This window comes from Lactuca saligna, chromosome 7 (assembly GCF_052625555.1).
Source record: "Lactuca saligna cultivar CGN05327 chromosome 7, ASM5262555v1, whole genome shotgun sequence".
Lineage (NCBI taxonomy): Eukaryota > Viridiplantae > Streptophyta > Magnoliopsida > Asterales > Asteraceae > Lactuca > Lactuca saligna.
The window spans coordinates 44,869,319-44,895,973 of NC_136423.1; the positions used below are offsets into that span (position 1 = coordinate 44,869,319).

Here is a 26,655-nt window from a genome sequence, read left to right on the forward strand (position 1 = left end):
GAAAAATATATAAGCTAATGTAGTATCTTGTAATATAATCTGTAAGCAATATTCCCATTCTTTCTAATTAACCAATTATTATACAACTTTCGAACTATGTAAATTACTAAATTAGGCTCGTAAAATACAAAAAATAATATCAACAAAAACTACATTTTCGACTTAATTAGTCAAACATACCTTCTGTACATATCATACGAAAAATCTCTTAATCAATGTGAACCCAAATACCCTTGGCGGGAATACCGCGGAAATTCACAAATAAAATATAGTAACCCGGTGGAGCAATCTTTCCAGACGGCGGCGCCACGGCCATTATCAAGTTATTAGCCACCGTCTTCAGCGGCAGAACCAACAATCTTTGATTCATCGAAAACCCATGAGTCGTGAATGGAGGATAAAGCATCGTCACTTTCACATCTTGAGGATTCGCTTTCCCTCCGTTAAATTTTACCGAAATTTTGAATTCTTTCCCGTACTTCAACACCTTATCTGACGCCTCCGGCGAAACCACCGGCCGGTGGATGGCGAGCGCCGGGTCAAGATAATGAGGCGAAAATTTCTCCACTCGGAGCTCCGTCGGGTATGGAACCTTGTAAAGGTATTTCGCATGTGGGTTACTTCCGGCGACCAAAACTTTCCCGTCCGGTACCAACGCCGCCACGGAATGGTACATTCTGGCGATAGTCGTCGGAGCCATTTCTTTAAATCGTTGACCCATGGGTTTATTCGGTGTGTATAACACAGGAGTGAAATTCGGATCTATAGCGTTTTCCCAACCAGCGACACCCTTCGTTGCGCCGTTTATCATTAAAAGATCGCCGGTGGGGAGGTGGAGGAGGTCGCCCATACATCTTCCCGACGGCATGTCCTGTTCTTTCTCCCACGTCGAAGTCGGATTCATCACCTTCAGTCTATGGCAATCTCGAAGCGCCGGCATAAACACTCTTTTCTTGTTGTTCGTGTGTTTGCTGTCAACCGACGCGTACGCTTCCTGTGCATTACCACCGCAAACCACCACCTCTGCGTGGATCTCCCTTGGGCCGACGATTAACGGGAAGAGAGCAGACATCCCGGAAGGTGGGTAATTCCGCGCTCCGCCTTCCAATTTAGGAAACTGCCGGACAATTTTGCCGGTTCGTGGCTGGAAGGTGATGGCGCGGTCGTTGGCGAAGAGCCAAACGTTACCGTCGGGGAGGAGGAAGAGGAAGGGGTAGAGGTTGTTTTCGATGTACATTCCAGGGCCGGGTTTTCTAGGTACGGTGGTTTCTTGGAGGAATTTTAGGTTGAATTTCTTTGGCGCGAATTCCAAAAGATGTGGAGGTACGAGTTCGTAACTGAAGGAATTCCGGCCACCAACCACCACCGCGCTTCCGTCTTCTAAAATCTGGTTAGATGAATACCTATAACATCATTTCCGGCGAAGGGTCAAATTTGAAACAATTGAATTTTTTTTTCTTTTTTTGTCACTTTCATCTAATAAAAGGGTTATAAGTTGTAATTAGTAATTACCATCTCTTATCAGCAAGAATGTTTTTCTTCTCGACAAAGTTAGCTTTTGGGTCTTTTAACGACAACGATCTAACGGATCTAGAACCGCCTTTAGTTCCGCCGGTAGCCACCAAGTCGCCGTTGGGCCACAGGTTTCCCGACGAACACCATGGCTCTCCGTCCATCTGCAAAATATACTCTATTGCAAATTAGCTAAATACGCTTATTTTGACTTATTTATTTATTATATTTTAACAAAAATTTAGTTGTTTTGTACTTATAATAAGTTTTGTTGGATTTGTCTCTACTCTCTACAATGATTCTTGGTTTATTAAAACAAAAAGTTTGTAAAAAAACAGTTTTATCATTTTTGTAGGTTTACCCACTAAAACCAATCATTTTTGTCAAATTTAAAAGCTTTCTATAAACTAAAAAAAAATTCCGAAATCAAATACTTCTCTCAAACTCAAAAGCTTTAAACCAAAAATATATAAAAATGTAAAATTGAAAAAAGAAAATGACCAAAGTCTAGCAATAATGACCCAAAAGTCGTTAAAGGGACAAACAGAAATACGTAAAAACAATTTTACCATTTTGCATATCCATTAAAATCGAATATTTTTGTCAAATTTAAAGACTTTTACAAACTAGGAAAAAAAACGGCAAAATCAAACATTTATGTTAAACTCAAAAGCTTTAATGAACCAAAAATGCGTAAAAATATAAAATTGAAAAAAAAATTACAAAATTTTAGCATTAATGACCTAAAAACGGTCGAAAGGACAACACTGACAAAAGTTGTAAAAGTTAAGAACTTTTGTCAAAAACATTTTCTAGTTTAGTTGCTTAAAACATTTTTTTTACAACCTAATAAACACCGAATAATTCAGGTCAAACAATTAATAAATCTGTAATTGGATACTATTAGTAAGTCGTTGGAATCAACTATATATAAAAAAACGACGCACGTAAATTGTCCGGCTTTGTCCAGTTTCAACATCATAAGCAATGGCATGTGCATAGCAATCGGGTTTAAAGTTCATCTCAGGCGATTTAGGGCAGTTGCCCGGTGGGCCCAACTCCCGGGCAGATGGTCCAAGCGACGTCGTATCAAACCACACCGCCTTATTGTTCGACATCAACTGGAATTGCATAGCGGCAACACCTGCATTCGGGTTGTCGATCGCCCATGAACCCTTAAAATTGGTCTGAAAATCGTTTCCGGCTGCCGGAATCGGGGGCACGGGTCCCACCGGTATGGCGGGTCCACGACCTTTGCCACCACCTTTGCCTTTGCCGCCCTTGCCGGATTTTCTAGGACCAAGGTTGGCATTTGGACCGGCGGTGGCAACTGAAAATATAAGGCATAGAGGGAGGAGGAGGTGGTGGAGGGAGGTTTTTAACGGCGGAGACATTATTGGAGCCTTTTTTTCAGGTGACTGGAATAATTGTTTGTGTTTTTAATAGGTGAAAAAAGATTGTCCTAAAATAAAGGGAATCCGTACACAAATCTATTGGTTTGCTAGATTTTGGGGAGATTAAAATGGTATGTAATAAGCAATAGATTGATTTTACACTATTAAAACATATTTTTTCACTACACTTTTAAGGTGTTCTTATTAATAATTAATATGTTAAGTATAACTTTAAAATATACATTAGGACCTTTAAAAATTAAAACCCATTTATACTTATATTGAAGTTTATGTTGAGCATTTTCTAGAGTATTTAACTTTAAGTTTCTTTTTAGTTTTTTTTATATATATCTTTTAAAAGCTTACAACAGCTTTTGTCAAACACTTTTATAACACTATCAACTAGTTTTGTAAAAAAAAAAAAAAAAAAAAAAAAAAAAAAAAAAACCATAAAACCATCCACAATAGGAGCTACTTGAGTTTTTTTACACCAAAAAAGTCTTGAAATTGAAAAACAAAAATTAATGAATAAGCTTTTTCAAACCAATGGACAACCATATATATATCGTCAAACCAATGTACACATCTAGCATATAAATTCATCTTTAAATTATATATATATATATATATATATATATATATATATATATATATATATATATATATATATATATATATATATATATATATATATATATATATATATATATATGCAATACGTAAGCCTAAAGATGGGACCCACAAAATGAACATGATCACTTCCCAAGAAAATATAACTATACAAACCATCAGTTAATCTGTTTTACTACTCCTCCATGATACCACATACACAACTAATGACGAACTTTACCATTCTCCATTTTACCCTTCTCCATGGCTCGAGGGGCTGTGAAATGAGAAATCAAACAAGGGCAAAAACGTCAAATATGATCATATGATCAAAATTTGGATTCAAAGATAGAGGATTGATAATGAGAATTATTAGATTTGTGGGGTTCTTGATTCTTCTTCAAATAAACAAGTAAAAAGATTACTTTTGTTGATACTTTTCTGAACAATGGTGTTCTTGAATCAAAATTAAGGGATTTTCTTGATTTTTCTGTGAATATTTAAAATTCCAAGTTTCTTGTATTTAGGACTTTACCTAAACCGGTTGCATCTGAACTCTTCATGATCCGCATCCTCTTGCAAGAACCAGTAAACATACTGCAATAGTCGATAACATTTTAAAAGTCAAACAACACATTTGACCAAAATATATTTAAAAAAAAAGGTGTTTTGACTTTTATACCCCTCATCATGATTCTCTCTCTTCAATTAAAATGAAGGGTATAAAAGTCAAAAGTCATCCGCTTTTCTTTTATTAAATTTTGAGAATATGAAACTTACTCCCAAGGAACATCACCAACAAGCATCAAATCACCATCTTTGTCTTCATAAGTTAGTACATATTCAGGCCCATTAAGAAGATCCATTGGGCTTTCACGCAACCCTAATCGAAAATTTCCAGCAAATTAAACAACTTTACATAAACCCTAATCGCTAAGTTTTAAATTAAAACTTGTGAAATCTCTTAGCATAATTAAAATCCCTTAATAGCATTTAAAAGAACTCATAATATGCGCTAATTGGAAATCACGCATCTACAACTCACACGACTTTCTTTTTCCCATCTAAAAAAATGAAGTCTCGATAAATGATTTCAAAAAATAAATATTTAAAAAGTGATGACAGACTTAATGGGAAAAGACTCGTTTCTTGACTTTCTTTAAAAAGTCATTCTTTTTGCATAAAGTAAAAAAAAAAAAAAAAAAACCATATATACCAACTTTCCCTATTAAAGTTGTTCTTTTTTGATAAAGTAAAAAAGAATCACCCATATAGAGTTAAACAGAATAAAATCATGTTTCTTTATGCCCAAGTCTGTCTCCATTAAGTCAAAAGAAACAACAACTCAAAATGTAACTAGTATTATTAAGAGGGTAAAAAGGTAAATAAGTTACCAAGAGTGAAGCTACAAAACATTTTTTCTAAAGCCGATGAAAGATCCAAGTAGCTTTTATAGATTTTGAGATCCACTTTTCTCAAATATGGAGCTCCATCCATACTAACTTTGACATAAACACATTGTGATCCTGTGTCTTCCTCATTTTTCGTGTTTTTTACAACCATACAATTCTTTCTAAAAGATCGAATTGGAGGCCATCCCACCACCTGTCCCCTGATTCAAAAGTCAAACTTTGACTCTTTAGATCATGTATGTTATCATATGATGAATCAATATGTGTATATGACATATGTATATGTATATCGGCTTTAAGTAATTTATTTCCATTAGTTTAAGTTTCATAATTGATATTATTTGAGCTAAAATTTCTACTTATGTTTACAAAATTACAGATGTCTGCTTTTGAAAGTGATTATTACAAACTAAAAAATCATAATCAGTATAAAAAAAGTAGTCCCTAAGTCTTCGATTAAATTAATAGTTTAGTACTTTGACTTCAAAAGTCAACAGAATTACTTTAATTTCAACATTGATTCACACAGAGCCATTCTTTCGGGAAAAAAGAAATCCAGAATCCATAAAGAAGTATAGGAAATACTATAACAATATATATGAAATTTGTTGTTCAAAACATACAAAAATGTATGTAAGTTACAAAATTAAGTTGTACAAGTTTGACTTCAAAAGTCAAACTTATCAGACTTGCAAATAAGAGAGAAAAGTCCTGAATTTGAAGCTTGCAACCGAATCTTTTTATTTATTTCAAGCACACATTTAAGAGTGATTTTTCAAATGATTATAATACTTGAAAAATCATAATTTGTTTAAATCTAGGGATAATCGGGTAATTTTAGGCTTCTTGAGCGTATTATGTTTTATTAAAACCTTTAAAACTGATTATGGCTATTAAACGGACATCCAAACACCCCTAATTATATATATAAACCAGTTCATGTTACTATTCAGTATTCAATATATAAAAGAAATACTCCCTCAGTCTTCTATTGGAATTATATTTTGACTTCAAAAGTCAACAGAACTACTTTGAGTTTCAATATTGACTCAAAGATTAGCCGTTCTTTCAAGAAAAATTCCGCATGACATGAAATAGTACAAAAAGTAGTATAAATAATGAAAATATTTGTTTTAAAAACGTAGAAAGATGCAATTAAAAGATATAAATATGTTTAGTACAAGTTTCACTATCAAAGTGAAGCTTATCAAACTAGCAAAGAAGAGAGCAAAATTCTTACTTTGAAGCAGCAACTGAATCTTGACCATTTGATGCAGAAATTTGAGAGTGTTTGTCATGTAAATAGTTTTTAGATGACGATGAAACAACAGCGTCTTTTACAGAACTAGGGTTCTTATTTTCACCTCTTGGAGAAGACGAAGAAGATGAAAAAAAGGCACTATTTCTAACAAAATCAACCTCAGATCCACCGTTATCAGAAAAACCCCATGTTGCAGAAGAAGTTTTAATGGTGTCTGAGAAAACCCTTTTGGCTCCTGACACCAGAATCTTCAGGGCAGCTGTACCACCTCCGTTGATGGTGTTTCTCTCAGGCGACTCGGAACCAGGCAGACCGAGTCTTAACTCGGTGGCTTTCAAATTCAAATCTTGCTTGTGGGTTATTTTCTCCATTTCTGCTTCTGATGAGGAAATGTAATCGAGTTCTTTTAAGGACATGGACATTGAAGATGGAAGGGTTTTGCAGCATGAAAATGGAAAGAATAGTGTAAGTATCCAGGTGGAAAAAGAAATGAGATTGCTTTGTTCCCTATTGTTTTAGTAACAATATAATATAATAACTATTTTTCCTATTTTATATAACAAGTACAAAAAATGGTAAAAAATTGGTTGAAAAGTTATATAAGATGGTAAAAGAAGTCATGTAAAACGGTGATGTTATTAATATAGATAAAAAGACAAAAATAATAACGTTCTTTATAAGTTTTTAGGGAAATGAACTTATTTAACTTTTTAGTTTTTCATATCTATATAACTATTTTTTTTTACAAATATAAATATAGGTAACGAACCTTTTGAAAATCTTCACATATGATCATTATGACCGGCTATAACAGGTTACATCTGATCATAATGATCATACGTGAACACTTCCAAAAAATTTGTTACCAATATGTGTACAAAAAAGATAGTTATCCAGTTGTGAACACATTGAAAAGGTAAAAGTAAATTACATGAATGATCCTTGTAGTTTGGGTAATTTGTGTGTTTGGACCCTAACTTTTTTTTTTTAACTTAGATGATCCCATTATGTTTATTTTTGTTGTGCGTTTGACCACTGTCTTACTTCAAAAGACTGTTGTGCCATTTTTCAATTTATTTTTTAATTAATTTTCTTATTTATGTATTTATTTTTAATATATTTTAAAAATTAATACACCCAATATATTTGTATCTCCTCACCGTAAACCCGAAACCACATATTTGTTTCAGGTTTAAGGTGAGGATATAGAAATATGTGAGGTTTATTAATTTTTTAAAATATATAAAAATAAATACATAAATAAAAAAATAATTAAAATAAATTAAAAAATACACAATAGTCTTTTAAGGTAAGATATGGACCAAACACACAACAAAAACAAACAGTAAAAATCATCCAAGTTAAAAAAAATAAGTTAAGGATCAAACATATAAATTACCCAAACTACAGGGACTATTCGTGTAATTTACTTTTACATTTACGGTTTGTTCACATCTGGGTAACTATCTTTTTTTTTTTGTACACATCTAGGTAAGGAACATTTTGAAAGTGTTCACATATGATTGGATGTAACATGCTACAGTCGGTCATAATGGACATATGTGAACACTCCAAAGAGTTCGTACCTAGATGTGTACAAAAAAAAAAAGATAGTTACCCAGATGTAAACAAACTGGAAAATTAATTACCTTATTAAGTCCATTTCCCAATTTTTTATTCCAATGAATAGGAAAGTTGTAAGTATTTTAAAGTTAATAACGAATAGGAAAATTGTAAGTATTTTAAAATTGTAAGTATTTCTTTAAAAATAAACCTAGAGTATTCATATTAGTAAATTTAATAAGAGAGTTGAATGATATGTCAAATCTAGTTATCATTTAATAGATTAAATTATAGCATAGTAAGATAATATCTTAACATTCAGTGGATTTGAAATAAAAGTGTTCATGATTTCGATGGATCGGTTTTAAACCATTGAATATTTTTTTGTTGGTATAATTCATTGGTTATCCATTACTAACCAATTTTAATCCCTTTCAATTGAATAACCAAATATAACTATGATAACTAAAAATAAAATCGCACATAATTACACTAAATAAGACTACAAAGATTAACTTCAAGTTTTTTAACTTAATTTTTATTGAATATTTAATAATAGTAATTAGATTTGAATAATAGTATCGGATTTTTGTTGGATTAATTTTTATATCCAATTTGATTAGATCGGTTTGGTTATCCATTGGATTTTCAGGGTGATCTAACAACCGATCCAATCTAATTGGATTTTGAAATTTTGCATATAATACAATCCAATTGTAATTGGAGATCCAATGCAATTGGTCGGTTTGTAATTGGATCGGTTAATTTTTGCAACGTAACACCACAACTTTGGGCTAGACATTTAAGATATAATAGATAATAATTATAATATAAATTCTCGATTAAGATTATCATTAGTCGTTTGCGTTGCATGTATTACAAAACAATTTTGGTAACTTATTGATAAGCGACGAGATGACAATCCTGATAGAAGATTTTTTAGGAAAAATAATCTTGACGAAAAATGTAGGAGTTGCGAAATGAATCTCGTACATATCAAACACACTCAAATCCGACTTTGTATGCAGAAGTTATGTACTTCTGAAGTTTCTCGTTCACACAATATATCGTAATTAGTAAATTAGAGATTGGGTGCTTATTAGCCTAAGTAATCTAAAAAAAGTGGTATAAATCACGAAAGCGAACTCATACAAATAAAGAACGCCCAAATCTAACTTCGTGAGACTAAGTTATGATTTTTCTAATATTTAAGTGTAACAGCGTTAGCACAGAAACGTAAATTCAAATCGGTCTGTTATTAGAAAAAATAATCTAAATCAGATTTTAAGATCTTATTCATACTTATCCGTCGATATAAAAACATTCGAAAACGGATATGATTTTTCTAAGAAATCAGAAATTTTCGCGTGCAACCGTGCGCCCAGACAATGGACATGGTGCGCGCTAACACTCCGTCAAATGCTTGACACATGTCACCATCCAGAAGCTGCCACATCATCCAGTCTAACCAATTACACGATGCATACTGCTTTGCTGCCCTATAATATGTTTGATTCTTAGTTCATTTCTCCACACCTCTACCCCGATTTTCTCTGAAAAAATATTTCGTCTCTCTATCCCTTTTACTCCCTAAGTTTCCGACCCCTTCGACAAAGCCCTGCGGTGTCAAATAACCGGTGAATAGAAGCTCCTGGATCAGAATTATGCCCGCATAATTCCCGATTTTCATAAGAAAACTACGTAAGTTAAGCTACACTTATTATATCCAAGTGTAACTTTTAATTATACTCATAGTCGTTTTTATGAGCTTATAATTAAGATTTGTCAGTGATTCAAAGTCGTTATATTGATTGATCTACTTATGGGAGTGGTGTATATGCTGGATTCAGCGAGGTGTTTAAAGTAAGATTTCTAAATAGTATACTCTGTATAACAAACGAATCCTACCTTCGATATGATCCTACCTGGTTGTTCCTTACTTGATAGATCTTGATGTAGATATTGTGATTGTTGAGGAATCTAGAATATAATTATTATAGTCATCATGATTATAAAACTAAACTAAGACTTAGTGTGTTATACGTCTAAGTCTCTTTGGAAGTGCAAAGCGAAGCGCTGGCAAAATCGTGAGTCACCCATTTCATTAGATGAATGCATAATCTCTTTCATGAATATAATTTTTATGAAAATAATTATGGAAAGCATTAAATATCTAATAAAAAATTTATATGTGAACTATGTGCTTATTGTCTGGAAAATGTCTTTTATATATATATATATATATATATATATATATATATATATATATATATATATACTAGCAGCGTACCCGCGCAAAGCGGCGGGGTGTGTAAATTTTTTCGGTGATATGTTTCCTCTACAAAAATGTTATGTTACAAAAGAAAGTACATGTCGAAGACAAAATAATCAAACTATGGTGTTATTTGGGAGATGAAGTCATTTTTTATTCCTAAACGGTGGGTTTTATAGCAGACGAGGGAACAAAGAGGTATCTGCGATTGGAGGGATATTTAAATTAACATGCTAAATTTAAGGATATCGAAAAGGGTTCAAAAATTGAATGAATCCGGGATTTGAGGGAACCATATCAAATTGCTGAGAAATATAAGGAGATTTGATGATAAATATTTGAATTCAAAATGTGGTTAAAATTTAATATTATTTTATTAATGGCTAGTTGTACTATCAGCTTCATCATTTGGACGTCTTAAAAAAATATTATTATTATAATCAATCTATTTTTAGAAATAGTTAGATTTCTTTTATAAGATAGTAAATATATATATATATATATATATATATATATATATATATATATATATATATATATATATATAATTACACTCTTATTATTTATTATCATGTAATAATATTATTTATATGTGTCATCGTATATAAATAATATTATTACATGATAATGATAATAAATAATAAGAGTGTTATTTGTGAAAAAAGATAAAGGAAATATAAATACTCTATGTTAATATTATGATAGTGTTGCCTAAAATAGAGTTAGTATTTCTAGAAAGATTCATAATCCGGGTAGTCTTGCCTTTTAGGGAAATAAGACTTGTAAAGGATGTTTAATTCATTTAAGTTTGAATAGTGGGTAGAATCATATGAAGGGTGTATGCGTTAGGGACGGAGGGTAGAACTATGTCATATGACACTATTAGGTGACGATGTACGGTAGCTCCGTACTGGAGTACATATTAGTATTCCTTTTGGATGATGTGACAACCCGATATTTTGAGACAATGAAATGTAACACCAGTCAAATATAGGTAAAAGTTTAACTTTCCTAAAATCTTATTTGGGTTAAATAAAGTGGTAGGAATCGTATCAAGGTTTTCGTGCATATAAAGAACACTAAGATTCGCAGCGAAAATCGACAACACTAATAGACGTAAAACGCGAAGTTTCAATACAATAATTTTTAGCCTTAGGTATCTAAATGAAAGTTTTAGATATCCCAAAACCGTAAGCATACCTAAAAAGAATGCCCAAATCTGACTTCATATGAGGAAGTTATGATTTTTCGAAGTTTCAGACATAGCAGTAGACAGCTAAAAACTCGAAATCGAGATCGAGCGGATTTTTGCCAACATGACCTAAACGAGAATCGAAGATCTCATCAATGGTATTACAACGGTAAAAAGTCTGGCGAAAACAGACAGCTGATGAAGGAATTATGAAATTTTAATGGACTTTTCCTGTCCCGACCTATTAAAAATATAATATTAAAAATAAAGTCAAAATTAGCCGACGATGTCTAAACAAAAGTTGTAGATCGTAGTTTCACCTTCGCGTGGATATAAAGAACGTCGAAAACGGAGTTCATATGAAGGAGATATAAATTTTTGAAGTTTGCTAAATAATTAATATATAAATTTAATTCAAAAATCGGTATTATCCGAAGGGTGAGTCACCGGGTCCATCCGAGTTACGCTCCGGTTCGTCCACGTCGCCCCTATGCGAGACTACCCCGTCCCGTCCCATCCGAAGCCAAGGAAGTCGAGGACTCGGTCACGCATGACGCACGAGTACGCCCCGCGTAACCTCGTACGCCCTGCGTAACGAGGCCTCTCAGCCCCTATAAATAGAGATGCGAGGGTTCCGGGAAAATCACACCATTTCTCTCATTTCTCTTACGATCTTGCCTCGTTTTCCGTGCCCGTGCTAACCCAAAGCCCCGGTCACTTTGCCCAAGTCCTGAAGGTCGTTTGTGCTCCCGAGATTCCCGAGAATCCCGAGGAAATCCACTTCTCGAGCCGAAATTCTATCCGGTTTTCATCCCGCAACCTTCGATCTTACAAGTGAGTTCATACCCCTATAAAGTACACTTTTAAATGTTTTATAAATACTTTTATATGCTTTTAAGGGGGGAATACAAGTAAAATACTCGATTATTGTCGTGTGTTATATAATAAAGTTCATTATACGCTTTTTATCAACGGAATCATATGTGATTTATAACAATTATAGGGAAACTTTCGTATGAAAAATATATCACGATAACATCATAACTTTTGAAATGAAAAGTGTTGTTATATATATATATATATATATATATATATATATATATATATATATATATATATATCAAACACTCTGCTTATGCGGTATGTATATGTGTCCATCTTTGGTACTACAAACATACGATTATTTTGGCACGAAAAACATCAATATTTTGGGATACTTGTTGTTAATAAATCAATCATATGGGATTTATAACTAGTATACAAATGGATTTACTACAAGTTTAGCAGTTTTACTAAACATATTACTTCAAATGACTTTCTTAAACGTTTTTACATGATTAAAGCTCTTTATCAAACTGTCTTACACCCTGTAAGCTTCCTTTCAAACTCGGTTACAAAGGTGTTTTCAAACAGTGGTTTTCCGTATACTTAAACTGTCTTATCAAACAAAATACTTTAAATCGTTTTATAAACTGACATCAAGTCACAAATTCTTTATTAGACTTTTCAACGGTTTTATAAAACTTCTTTTATGCTTTTATATTATAAATTGGATGCCTCTATATGTATAGTTATATAAGAAATGTTTAAAAGACTTAGGAAGGCTATCCACCCTATTTCCTTTTCCTCGATTTGGATGTGGTCTGGTGGGATTTCGGGTACCCGTCCGAAGGTCGTTTAAATATTAGTTATATATATCATGTGTACATATATAGTCATAAATGTTCCATCAGTTAATTATGTTCTGACACTCTTGGGTAGCAAGGGTGTATAAATCGACTTGGACACTCATCAATTACATTCTAGTAAACTATTATAGGAATAGTTTAGGGGATACAAAACATTATTCCTATTACAAGAAATTACACCAGAGTCAGTTCATTCATGAGTCTAGACTAAATGCTATATGAAGGGATACTCTTATAGAGATTCCTCTTACATGGATATATTTATAGGGATACTCTTACATAGATACGCTTACATGAGTAAGTTTACATGAATACTTATACATAGACATTATATGGCAAATTACTATTACATATTATATGTCTAGATACTGTTATATAGTTCTCCTTTCTATCTTTACCTTGTGATACAAACACATCATCGACGAGATAGATTGGACTTTATATCCTAGTACCAAAGGATACTTTACAGGATTAACCATTCCTAGAATCTCTATTAGCTACAGAGGTAAATGCACATCCACGGATGTCTTCGGTTGATACCATTACAAGTATACTTTAAGGGATTAACTATTCCTACACCCAACTATTAGCAACAGAGGTAAATGTACATCTACGGATGTCTAAAGTTAACACTGTTAGTTATCCTAGTATAAAGGGATAATACGTAAGTTAGTTATATTATTACCACTATCTTGTGACTCATCTAGATAACCAATGAGGTGAATTGTATTTGAGTATCCTAGTACCACAGGATACAATTTCTTATATTAATAATAATTGTCGAACAGTCGGGTCTTGGTAGAAGACTACTTTCAAAACAGTCGGGTTTTGGTAGAAGACTACTTTCAAAAACAACTAGGTCTTGGTAGAAGATTTCATCTATACTAATAGGAATCATAGGGATTTCTAGGGTTTACCAAACGGTTTCGATTACTTACAAACATTTCCACACTTATACGAACTTTCTTTCAGAACAATATCAAGTCTTTCATTACAAGTTTTACAAATCAAAAACACATTAATACTTATGAATTCACCAGCTTTTTGGCTGATCTACTCTTTCAAAATAACTTGTATTCTCAGGTCGCAAATAGACAGGTACGACGACCAGATTTTGTGAAGACGGAGCAGTCCAGACTCGTCTTATTTTCTGATTATTCATTTTATTGTTGTATATTATGAAAGAACACACATGACGTCCTCCGCCCCAGAACGTTTCCGCCGTTCTCGGTTTTGGGGTGTGACAGATTGGTATTAGAGCATTGTTTATAGTGAATTGAGTATATCAACCCATAAAAGATATACTAACTATAAATACAATGGGATGAAAAATACTCTGACTTAGAGTTTATACTTTTAAATAATAAAATATTTAATTAAGTATACGTTCCTGCATTCATACTAAAATCAGTGTCACAATGACAAGAACAAAAGTATTACGATTGTTGAATATCACAAGTAAGCTTGGGGATGTATGGTTAGTCTTGGGAATGGGATAGCCTGATAAACTATGCTGGTCCGAGGAGTGATTAGCATATGCCCAAGAATGGTTGTGATGTGGCAACAAGTCTAAAAACTTACCAACACTACCACAATGAGAACAGTATAACAGAACCTAAGTCTAAAATACTATAGGAGTATTTTGTGTTACCATAATTACTTACTTGAGAACTAAAAAGGACCTTCATTACTAAGTTGATAGTTGCTAAGTGGATATACTAAGGTTATATGTAACTAGGATGTCATAGACTTAGAATCTGTGAAATTCTGCTTTACCCCGGTTCCTTGTGAATTTGGAGTTGAGTTCACTTATTCAAAAGCCTATCTTGTTTTGATTACATATAACTGGTATGCACTTTACAAATAATGATGTAACTAATGAAGGTTATCTAATAATTATCTAGATAGTTCGTCTAATAATTATTTCTTTACCCAAATCCTCGTATAGATAACATGGATGGACTCCATCCCCACGAAAACCCGTACTTCTCGATCAAAGGTAGTGTTGGATGGTTCAGAGAAGAACCAAAGAATGATCATCCACTCCCTTTTGAATGATCACCATGCTGAAGACCTATCGTATGATGATAACTCCGAACTCGAAAATGAGAACCTACCCCTAATAGCTCCCAATTCAAACCCTAACCCTCGTCCAGCTCTTCATAGCCGGACGCCTCCTTGGGTAGAATGCTTGGAAACATGGAGTGAAGGGCAAGATCAACCTATGCCGTTTAATGGATACCGAAGCTTCTACCACTCAAGAGAAGGAATCGTAGTAGATATAGTTCTACAAATCCTAATCCGTAGAGTTTCCCGAAACGAAATTCAGGGCAGGACGACTTTTCGACATATCGAAAAGGTTAATACCAATGCAAGAATGCATACCAATCGCACCAAACGCCTTGATCACAAGTGAGAGATCTGAGAGAAACCATGAGACCCTGCTGCAAGCACTAGCTGAAACCCGAGCCAAAGTCATAGAGCTCCAAGTACGCCAGAGGGTGTACGAGAGATACCTGCTTGATATGAAACGTCAACTAACCGAACTAAGGGTTCACCATAGGGGTGACCATCACCAATAGGAGATACCTTACTTCCTTCTTTGTTTTAAAGAACCATGTTCCTGTCTATGTGCTGTGTAGTACTTTCAATGTGACTACCTTGTACTGTAAGTACTTTTAGTAAAGTCTTTATGCTGTCAAGGACTTTTCTAATCCGAATATGATGTATGACCTACAACAAGGTCAATTTCCCCAAACCTATTACATCTTAAGCATTAATGATATCGAAAGTCGGCTAACTCCCGTGTTACTCTTTGTTCAAATACCTTCATTATACTATCATTGGAGTCTATCTAAAACCCCACCTAATCAAGTTATTGGACTATGGTAATTTAACTCCGAAATCATTTTCAAGCCTCTTTTAAAGGTTGGATCATATTATCCACCAGCCTATAATACCTCGGCTTGAATGACAAATGTCTAAAGACCATTCTACAAACATACGTCTACTCTGAACTAGGACTGCATCATAGGGATGTAGGTCAAACCATCATGAACATATTTCTAATCTGTACTAGGACTGCATCATAGGGATGTAGGTCAAACCTTCAAGAACATGCTTCTATTCTTTACTTAAGCGATCGAAGTACATCCAAGTTCAACCATGCTCACTCATAAATTCATTTTCTTTCCATGCAATAGAATCATGTCGCCGAAGAAAAACGATCAACCCATCAACCAAACACCAACTCTTCAGATTGATGCAACTACCTTTCAAGCTGCAGTCTCGGCTGCCGTGTCAGCTGTTCTGACGCACCTTAACGCTAACAACGCGAATGTTAGCGGGATTGTTAACAATAATTCCAATCCAAGTAACAATCAAATACCTCAAGGAGCAACAAACTACCACGATACCCTGAATCTCGAACCCAAGAATAACAAACGAAAGTTCTGGGCTAAATCTAAAGGAAAATCACCACAAGGGGCGAGCAAAAGACAACAACATGTGGCAACCTTCGTAGCCACGACATCTGTACCTCCTACTACCATCCCTTCCGGTATCCCAATTGTCCCTACACCAGCTCGGCAATATTCCAGAAACCTACCAAAATGCAATAAGTGCAGCTTCCATCATCTGAGTGGTTGTCATCCGTTACACTGCTTTAAATGCAACAAGAACGGACATACTACAAATTGCTGCCGGACTCGGACCCAACACATTACTTCAAACACCGATGTCGAAATCTCTCGAATATGCCATCTATGTGACATAATGGGACACTTCAAGAGGGACTATCCAACAGAGAAGGACGACGGTGAATCCGGAGGAGTTTGACCTCAGAATGGAAAGAGGCAACGAAGGACCCTACTATAGTATAGGTTCACTTCCAATCGTCAGCATTATGTATGTCTTTTTAAAACATGTTTAAAACTAGTGCAACTCGAGTCGTATCTTTTGTGAGATCCCGTCAGTAAAGGGGACCCTCGTGCTGCGTATATTTGCCTTTTGTAGTATACTTTGTTTGCAGTAGTATCCTGTAGTTACTCTAAACTACTGTAACTCTGTTAAAAAAATTACACTATTGTGTTTTGTCTGTAACGCCTTCATGATCAAATCTAGTGCCTTTATTTCCAAGTGATTCCGATTTCATCATATGATCAGAGTCTATTTAATCCTCACAATATCAGTTTTGTGCGTAAATCTCTTTCTCCGAAATCATCTTTCTAACGAAACTATCACTTCAGAACTCCGAGTGCATGAATCATGGAAAAACATGAGTTTACGGTTGTAAACTCATGTGTTTAAGGTAGTAAACTCCCCAAGAACATTTTCATGAATCGTAAACTCGTTATGCAAGGTCATTTCAAGTCCCAATCATTTCCTAAGCCATGGAATCAACCCTAGAACCTTCCCGTATGCATTGTAAGACCATTTGGCATCCAAGAACACACCACCCATGAGTTTACGGCTGTAAACTCATGGGGATATGATCATTGGACCTTAAACTCCCCTAAGGACTTATTCTTGAAGAGTAAACTCCATAATTAGGCCCTACACACCCTTAGATGCCACTCGGGTCACTCCCAACACTTTGAATGAAGTGTTTTCGCGTCTCGGAGTGTATATTCTCAATTAATTAGTAGTACAAAGCCTAATTAGATACAAATGTGTATCTTTTCATATTACATAGGAACCTCGCACGCGTTCAAGCCCCGAACTGACGTTTAGCATCCAAACCGACACATTCCACGATTCGTGAGTTCATACCCCTACGTTTTTCCATGTTTTCAATATTTTCAGGGGGGAATACAAGCAAAAGTACAAGGAAATCTTGTACTCAAACTTATGATTTCATTTGAAATGTTTCATATTTTGTATGCTTTTAACACTAGAAAACTGTATTAACCAATCGTTCAACTTGTAGAGTAAACCGTCATATTATTTGTGAAACTCGTTTTAAAATGTTATATTTTATATTTCACAAATGAATTTCCATACCATTATTGTTAAAGGCACGAGTCTTAAAACTTTTAAATGTTCTTGATATCACTCCCCGTAGATATGAGAGTGCAGGAATAATAACATTAAACTTAGAACTGTACCACTCCCCGTAGATTCGAGAGTGAAGGAATAATAACATTAAACTTAGAACTTTAGCACTCCCCATAGATACGAGAGTGAAGGAATAATAACATTAAACTTAGAACCTTACCACTCCCCCTAGTTACGAGAGTGGAGGAATAGTAACATTAAACTTAGAACTTTAGACAGGTCCTTGGTAAAACTCCCCCTAGTTACGAGAGTGAAGGACTAATTAATCAGAATTTTCCGTTTTATTGTCTTTTAATTCATTAATCTTAAGATTAGAGACGCGTCCTTGTAACACTCCCCCTAGTTACGAGAGTGTAGGACTACCCCCGTAACCAGAATCATTCGAGGGAGAACGTGACTTGAGTGTATAGATCTATACGGGATTGACAACCCCGCACCTGGCTGCTAGCTACAGTCGAACCGAAAGGTTCAAGGGTGAAAAAAGTCATAAAAAGATACTGGCCCCTGTTTCGAGCCTTATCCAGTCTATAGTATGGTTATGGAACTCGCAACTTAGATTATGAACACTTTTATACTTACTTATTAGTTTTATATATGTGTTAAAACTAATGTTCTTTTCAAGGATAAACAGGTTTTCAGGAAACATCACACAAACACATAAAGTATGGTAGATACTTGTACATTATTTTCAGAACCGATAACTGACTACAAACTTTTAAGGAAAATAAGGGTTTTTCCTAGGATAACAAACTGTACATAACCGGATCGTATAATAAACGGATAACTAAACTTTACTTATAAGAAAATATGGGATTTTCTTGGATGACAAACTTTTTCGGAAAACCAAAGGAAACTTGTACATTTTCAGAAAACAAACCTTTTATGAACTCACCAGCTTTATGCTGATTTTCAAACTGCTTGTATTCTCAGATCCACATTAGACAGGTGCACAACGATCTTTTGGAGAAGACGGAGCGTATAGAAGACTCGTCTTAACTTTTGTTCATATGATATATATGTATAACTTTTGTAACACTTTGCTTTCAAACAAATGTAATTATTCATATGTAATGTAATGTTTTGTGTTTACTATGCTTAATATGTACATTGGTTATGATACTACATGACGTCCTCCATCCCGGAACGTTTCCGCCATCAGTTTCGGGGTGTGACACATTCAAATATGTTGGTATTTTCCGAAATAATGACAAAATGAAATTGGAAGCTTAAAGAAAAAGTTTTAATTAGTTCTGAAAATTAGTGGATGTCCTATTGAACTCTTCAATTGGAAAAATAAAAGTTTTTAATTCTTAAATATTTACTAAAAATTAGCTTTTGTAATTTTATATTGAACTTTGTAGAGTTCAATACGTTAAAGATAAAAATTTGATAGAGTTGTATGGAATGTAAAAGAATGATGTGGCAATCCTCTGAACGCTATGGAGGTCAATGCAATTTGGATGCTCTTACTGTGAAATGTTACGACTACACCACATTTTAGCATTTTGTAGGGACTTTGCAATATACTCCTTCATACGGATGAGCATTTGATCGCACAAAATCAGATTAGACTGAAAACAAAAGCCACAACGAAAGTATTCAGCTAGTTTTTGCTTCTTATTTTTTACTAAATCGACTCATGTTTTTTTGATTCTCGGTCCGGACCGATGCTCATCGCGGAAAAATCCTTCATGTGAAACATGATATCCATAAGATCCTATGATCTCCTATAAACCCACCTAGTTAAATTGATCCTATCATATTTGGAGAATAACTAAGAGAATATGTTGTTTGGTAATATTAAGAAGTTCAACCTCCCATAACTATTGTCACTATCATCCATTCTTATTAATTTTTGTCATTGCATGTCGTTATTCATTCGTTATTATTCTTACAGAATACGATTATTAAGAACACATTCCGACAACAACACTCTGACAGAAATAAGAATCATAGAAAAGGTATATACCACCCTTATATAAATTTTAATTAGTGAGAATGTGTGATACTGATAATAGTTATGTGAGTTTGAATGTGTAAACATTACCAAACAATATATTCTCTTAGTCATTTTCACAGAATAACATTGTCTACACATATCCGTATAATAGATGTCCATCCACATATGAACTTAACCCGTACGCATGTGTGTGTGTATACACACATTAGTAAAATCTATTCAATATGTTCCTCCAAAAATTTATAAGTATATATGTAATGATGTTGCTACATGTGAGGATACTCAAATGTGGAAATTTGTTGACGAACACATTTTTGCCCAAATCATCGCCAAACCAACAAAAAGTTGTGTTATTTACTTAAAAATGGTGTATCTAATAATCACAACAGAGTCTACCATGCAAAGGAAATCGTATGTAAATTCAATTCCATATACAATTTTAATATTTAGTATAAACAAGCTTCATGGTGGTTGGTGGGGGTGAGGGTGGGGTGTTAAACGCTTTTGAAAAGGTGAAGATTATTTGCTACTCTTCAAATCAACGGCAAAAATCGATTTGAGTTATTTACTTTTTTTTTCCTCACAACTAAATGCACACAAGGTACACTACAATTCCATATTGTATGTGTATTTTCAAAATAATACTTGTTAATTTCATACTAATATTTTGCAGATGTTGGAGTCAACCTAATAAAAGACGTCAATGGTAAGTTCAAGGACACCATGTCACTAGTGATTCCAATAGATGAGAACAACCAAAATCTTGTATGTTTCATATGGAATCTTCATAGGAGAGAATACAAGTTCATAGCTACTCTCATAGATGAGATCAACCAAATATTTTCAGTTAAAAATGAAATCTCCAAACGAGAGAGTACAAGTTCATGGACATGGTTATTTGAAAAACTACAATGATGCAACAATGAATTGGTTAATTTAACATTCATATATGATATGGCATAATACATTGTGATGTCACTTTAAATTGTTTTCCTGGCTGCATATCATGGAATTTGTGGTCACCATTATTAATCAAACTTACACGCTAAGTATGGTAAAAAATAACACAATGGTCACCATCTTTAATCAAACTTACGTTGGCATATAGATATAGTGCAAAACCCGACATATGCATGGTCACCCACAAAATAACAAAATAAGATATACATGCATTATATATATTACATAATTTGATTTTAGAAAACTAAGATCATGCAATCTGTTGCTAAGATGAAGCTCGTATTCAACTATCTTACGAACAAGAAGAATTGATGACCTACAAAAAGAAGCTAATGTTTCGAAATTATGTGATCGATAACGCAAAACTTTCACTCCGATTTAGTGGAACATATTTATACAACTCATCTATCCGACAACGATAAGGACTAAATACATATTTTTTTTATTGTTTCATGTTTATGCTTTTTCAATTGGAAATGATATAAATTTTATTTTATCGCATTGTTATATATTGTTTAAACTAGATTATAGCCCGCGTTAAACGCGGGAAACGCATAAAAAAACATATAATCGTTTATAGATATTGTATAATGATTATAAAAAAAAAATATATGACTATTGGTATTATTGAAATATGTAGAAAATACATTGAAAACGATATATATATATATATATATATATATATATATATATATATATATTATCATTGAAATATCTTTTTGTAGACATCATTTTTTGTTTTATTAGTTGAACGATTTTCCTCGTGTTATATAGTTATGATATATATATATATATATATATATATATATATATATATATATATATATATATATATAAGCATTTTAATTAGACGTTCATTGCATACTAATGTTACCTAATTTAAACATATATTGACAATTAATATACCGTTTTTTCTATTGTATTAAATATTAACAACTATTTTATTTATTCAAATAAAATTATGTAATATAATTTATAAAATGTTAAATGTTATATAGATTTAATTTTAGTATATCATCAATGGAGATTCTTTTCTAAATCATGATTGGTTTATTTTAAATTGATTATAAATATAAATTGCTAGCTTTTATGTTTGTTCTTATTTATTTAGTGTTCGCAAAAATTTTGCATTAGTTTTGGCGCAACTTTGAATAATTTTAGTATATCATCAATTTAATTTGATATATCTGTCAATTATATGAAATATCAAATAATGACATTTCATTACTATTGTGATAATTTAGTTTATATATTGTATTTTCACTAATCTTAACGGTCTTATTTTTTGTAATAACCGTAACGCTTTTATTAAATGTACTTTTTACAAATCTCCTAATATCTTATAATTTTAATCTTACTTTATAATTTTTTATAACTATGTTATTTTCAAGATTGACTGCTTTAATAGTGTTTTTTTTTTTGAGTGTATTCAATTTTATATTTCATTGTACAACATTATCGTTTGTATGTATTCTGAAATTTCACTTTAAAAATGTTTAATGTTTACACCTTGATATAAATTTTTTTAATAAACTCATGTAATAATTATGGAATATATATCTCATTTAATTAACATTCACTTCCTTTATTATATCAAATTTCTCATTAAACGGATATACTTTTGGAAAATAATAATTATAATAGGGCAGCATTATCTAAAACGTAAATGTTTGATATACTTTTGGAGAAAAAAATTAGGGATCATTAAAAAAATTTTATATAAATAAAATACAAATTTAAATTTGTTGAAATTATGGATGAAATTACTGATGAAAATTTATTTTGGAAGGAGTTGTATTTTGTAAGGTATAATAATATTACAAAATTTGAAATATCTATATTTGTTGTGTAAATTAATAAATTTTATTGTTACTATACGAAGATAAAAAAGTAGGTTGATATGATATATAAAAACATAATAATTTCAATGATATTTTAAAATGATGCCAAAATTAGCCGGACTCTTATGACATAAAAATTAAAAAAAAAATCATAATCATCTCTAATATATAAAAGTAACATTTCGTAATTAATGTGAGTTCCTAGGATAGTTAATTTTTGTTTTGTTAAAGGTACCTAATACATTTTCATGTTTATTTGAAAAGTTTCAGAAAAGTAGTTAACTGATTTCATGTAATTTGTGACAAACAAAATCGAAATATATGAATACATACATTTGATATAGGAACAAAAAATGATCGAAAAAAATATAAAAAACGAAAAAAGGTACTGACCTTCTAGCGCACAAGAGCGAATGTTGATAGCAGAGAATGATGATGGAAGTTATAAGCAATATTAACGATGTTGTAGGAGAAGGTTTGAAGAAAAGAATCGATTGAAAATAAATGTGAGTCGTGGATTCATTGATGAATCGTATATGTATGTGATAATTTGAATATGATTTTTCGGTAATAATGATTTCCTAATAAAAAAGATTTTATATTACTGGTTTACTAATATAAACGGATTTATATTAATGGTTAATATTAAGGCCTTGATTGAAATGATTTGTTAGTAATATATTTTTAAAATTGATCATATTAAAATCTTCATAACTGAAAATTCAAGATGTAAAATAGGAAAGCTTTTATTGGAATTAAATACATTCTATTTCAATGAATGTAAGTTATTGATTGATGATTGGAAAACATTTATTGGAATTAAATACATTCCATATGGGGAAGATGATGTCAGCAATTTGATCTAAGGGTGGAAAAAATAAGATTGAAATACAATCAATGGTCCAGATTATTTAAGATGATGTCATAAAGTTTATCTTTTAGTAATATTTAAGATTAATTAGTTTATAATGAAAACATATAATCAATGTTGTGTGTACCGAAGTTTCCTGTTAATCAACAAAGTTGGCGGTGTATGAGGTTAACACTCGTTATCTAAAAAAGAGACCAAAATGGTTTGCTACATAACAATATCAGGTGCTGATAAAATGTTTATTCTAAAAAATTGACAGTTCAAATCTTATAATCGAGAGATTTATATATTTTAAGTGTATGATTTATATGATTCTTTACCCGTAAAAATCCTGAATAGTTCCAAAAAGTCTTTTAGGAATGTAAAATGATGTTTATTTTTTTACTTGATACGTTTAATAAAACTTAACTTAACTTCACCGGATAATCTTTAACAAATTATCTTCTTTTTTTTGGTACAGAAAAAATGTTAACAGAAAAAGAAAACAAAAAATTAAAGCTTTACAGATTTAGCAGTGTCTTTCCTAGTTTAATTTAGTTATTTTTTCCTCTCATTCCTTAAATACGTGGTTATGTTTTAATATTATTTATCTAAAAACAAAATCATATTATCAAGTAGCATTGAATGTAGAAAAAGAAAAGACAATTCAAAGTGGATTGAGAATGGCATTTTTGGTGGGTCTCTTTTCTGGTTTTCACTTTTAGAGCCAAAAAGAAACAACATAAAAAGGTTAGAGATAAGTACCACTGTACTGTAACTTTCTTTTATGTGACCCACAAAGGAAATCACTCATTCATATAGATTCAAAAGCCTACAATCAACAATCACCAAAATACAAAACATACACTTTGCGTGTTTAGTTTTACTTCTTTCTGATAATATTAAGACGGTCTTTAAAAAAACTACTTGATAATTACAAACTACAATTCAAAATTACAAGTTTGTTGCTATAATATATACATAATTGTTTTGAAAATTCCAACTTTGTTGCATTTGAAAATTCCAAGTTTGTTGCTTTAATATATACATGAGTCTTTTACAACAATTGTTATAATTGTTAGCTTTTAAAAGTTTTAAAAGTATAAAGTTATATAAAACAAAAAAATAAAAGCTTCATAAAACTATTTGAAATAGTTTTTAAATTATATGTTTTTATATTTAAAATAAAAGTTAAAATTCAATACTATTGAATAATTTTTTTTTCTCTAGTTCGAGTTTTTCCATAAAATCTAAAAATTAAAAGCTTCCAAAAGCTTGCTAACGGATACGTCTAAAACAATATTAAGGACATGTTTGATAGCATCAAAATAAATTTAAAAGTTTATAAGTTTTAACTATAAATTATGAAAAAAAAAAACATTTTGGAATATAAGTTAAAAATTTTCATTTGAGATTAATAAAAATGCATAGTCCAAAAAAGCTATTTCAATTAGTTTTTACGAGCTTATGGGTTTTATGTATGGGTTTTATGTAATTTCATATGTTTTAAAAGTTTATAATTATTTTTTCCAGTTATTTATATACATATAAAAGTTGTAACTTACCAACTATTTTTATGAAATATATCTTAAATAAATAAATAAATATTTTTATTAAAAGAGATACATTAGGGTGTAACTTAAAGATAAGATTATCATAAATAAATTATATTGATCCTTCTACAACATCGACAAGATATGACATTGCAACAATTCATAGTCATTTTGTATGGAAAGGATGATCAACAACAATATAAGCTAAATATGAATGCTTTTTTTTACTCAACATAAAAAGTACTTAAGAGAAAACTTTATCATTATGTATTTATTTGTCTACTTCTCAACGATACTACCATATTTTCTAAAATATTTTTTAAATATAATTTATCTAGAAAGCATTTAAAAAATCACTTAATACCATCAAACTTGTCTAAATTGTTCAAATTCTATCTTCTATTGTTACAGGGTAGAATGGTAAAATATGAACAATTTTAATAAGTTAGATATTATATAATATTTAAAAAGAAAAAAGAAAAAAAAAAAACTAAATGCGAACAAGATTAAAACTTTTTTTCAGGACCAATATTTGTATGAGAACTTGAGATTTTTTTTTCGATCATTTTTTTTTTCAAAACTAACACCACCATGTTTTTTTTTGTAATGTGCATATAGATGCAAATTTACATATTCACAAATATGCATATATGCACAATGCACATTTATAATTTTCATCTCTTTTTTTTTTGTATTTTTTTGATCTACGACTCGTTGCTTGTTAAGTTATTTTTAGACAAATCAATGTTTCTTAATACAATGGAAATATTAATTTTTGTTATTCATATTTAATTAAGGATAGAACAAAATAACTTGAAAACCAATTTACCCAAACCTTAATTGGTTTATTTTTTATTAATATTTTAGAAGTAAAAAAAAATAATTAAACTGAATTGAATAAACACATAATCATTTAAAATGATAAGTAAAACTCCTATATAGATTGATAACCTAGTGTAATAGTAACACTGTAAACTTAAGAGAGAACTTTGTCCTTACGTATTTTCTAAAAGTATTTTTTAATTATAATTTATCTAGAAAGCATTTAAAAAACCACTAAATAAAAAAAACAAGAGAAAAATAAATTATTGGTTTTGTTCACATTTAATTTTTTTTTTAACCATATACCATCAAACTTGTCTAAATTGTTCAGATTTTATCTATATCATCTGTTGTTACAGGACAGAATGGTAAAATATGAACAATTTCAACAAATTAGATAGTATATAATATTAAAAAAAAAAAAAAAAAACTAAATGCAAACAAGATTAAAACTTTTTTTCAGGATCAATATTTGTATGAGAACTTGAGATTTTTTTTTCTTATCATTTTTTTTCAAAACTAACACCACCACACAATCCTTAAAGCACCGTCTAAGTCATCCACATAGCAATAATAACAACAACAAAGATGTTTTTTTTTTTTTATTGTAATGTGCATATAGATGCAAATTTACATATTCACAAATATGCATATATGCACAATGCACATTTATAATTTTCATCTTTTTCTTTTTTTTGTATTTTTTTATCT

At 31.6% G+C, this 26,655-nt stretch overlaps 2 protein-coding genes across 2 annotated transcripts; both read right to left on the minus strand.

Annotated features, from left to right (window-relative positions):
* Positions 1-42: 42 nt before the first annotated feature.
* LOC145006458 (putative aldehyde oxidase Art an 7) lies at positions 43-3,051 on the minus strand. Its single transcript, XM_078965541.1, has 3 exons — positions 2,460-3,051; positions 1,513-1,676; positions 43-1,403 (listed from the first exon to the last, which is right to left on the minus strand). The coding sequence occupies exons 1-3, from the start codon at positions 2,904-2,906 to the stop codon at positions 209-211; spliced, it is 1,806 nt and encodes a 601-aa protein (XP_078821667.1). The 5' UTR covers positions 2,907-3,051; the 3' UTR covers positions 43-208.
* A 589-nt stretch (positions 3,052-3,640) lies between these two features.
* LOC145006459 (auxin-induced protein 22E-like) lies at positions 3,641-6,705 on the minus strand. The gene is made up of 5 exons (XM_078965542.1): positions 6,168-6,705; positions 4,910-5,127; positions 4,296-4,398; positions 4,051-4,112; positions 3,641-3,792 (listed from the first exon to the last, which is right to left on the minus strand). Exons 1-5 carry the CDS (start codon positions 6,608-6,610, stop codon positions 3,740-3,742), a joined length of 879 nt encoding a protein of 292 aa, XP_078821668.1. The 5' UTR covers positions 6,611-6,705; the 3' UTR covers positions 3,641-3,739.
* Positions 6,706-26,655: the final 19,950 nt, after the last annotated feature.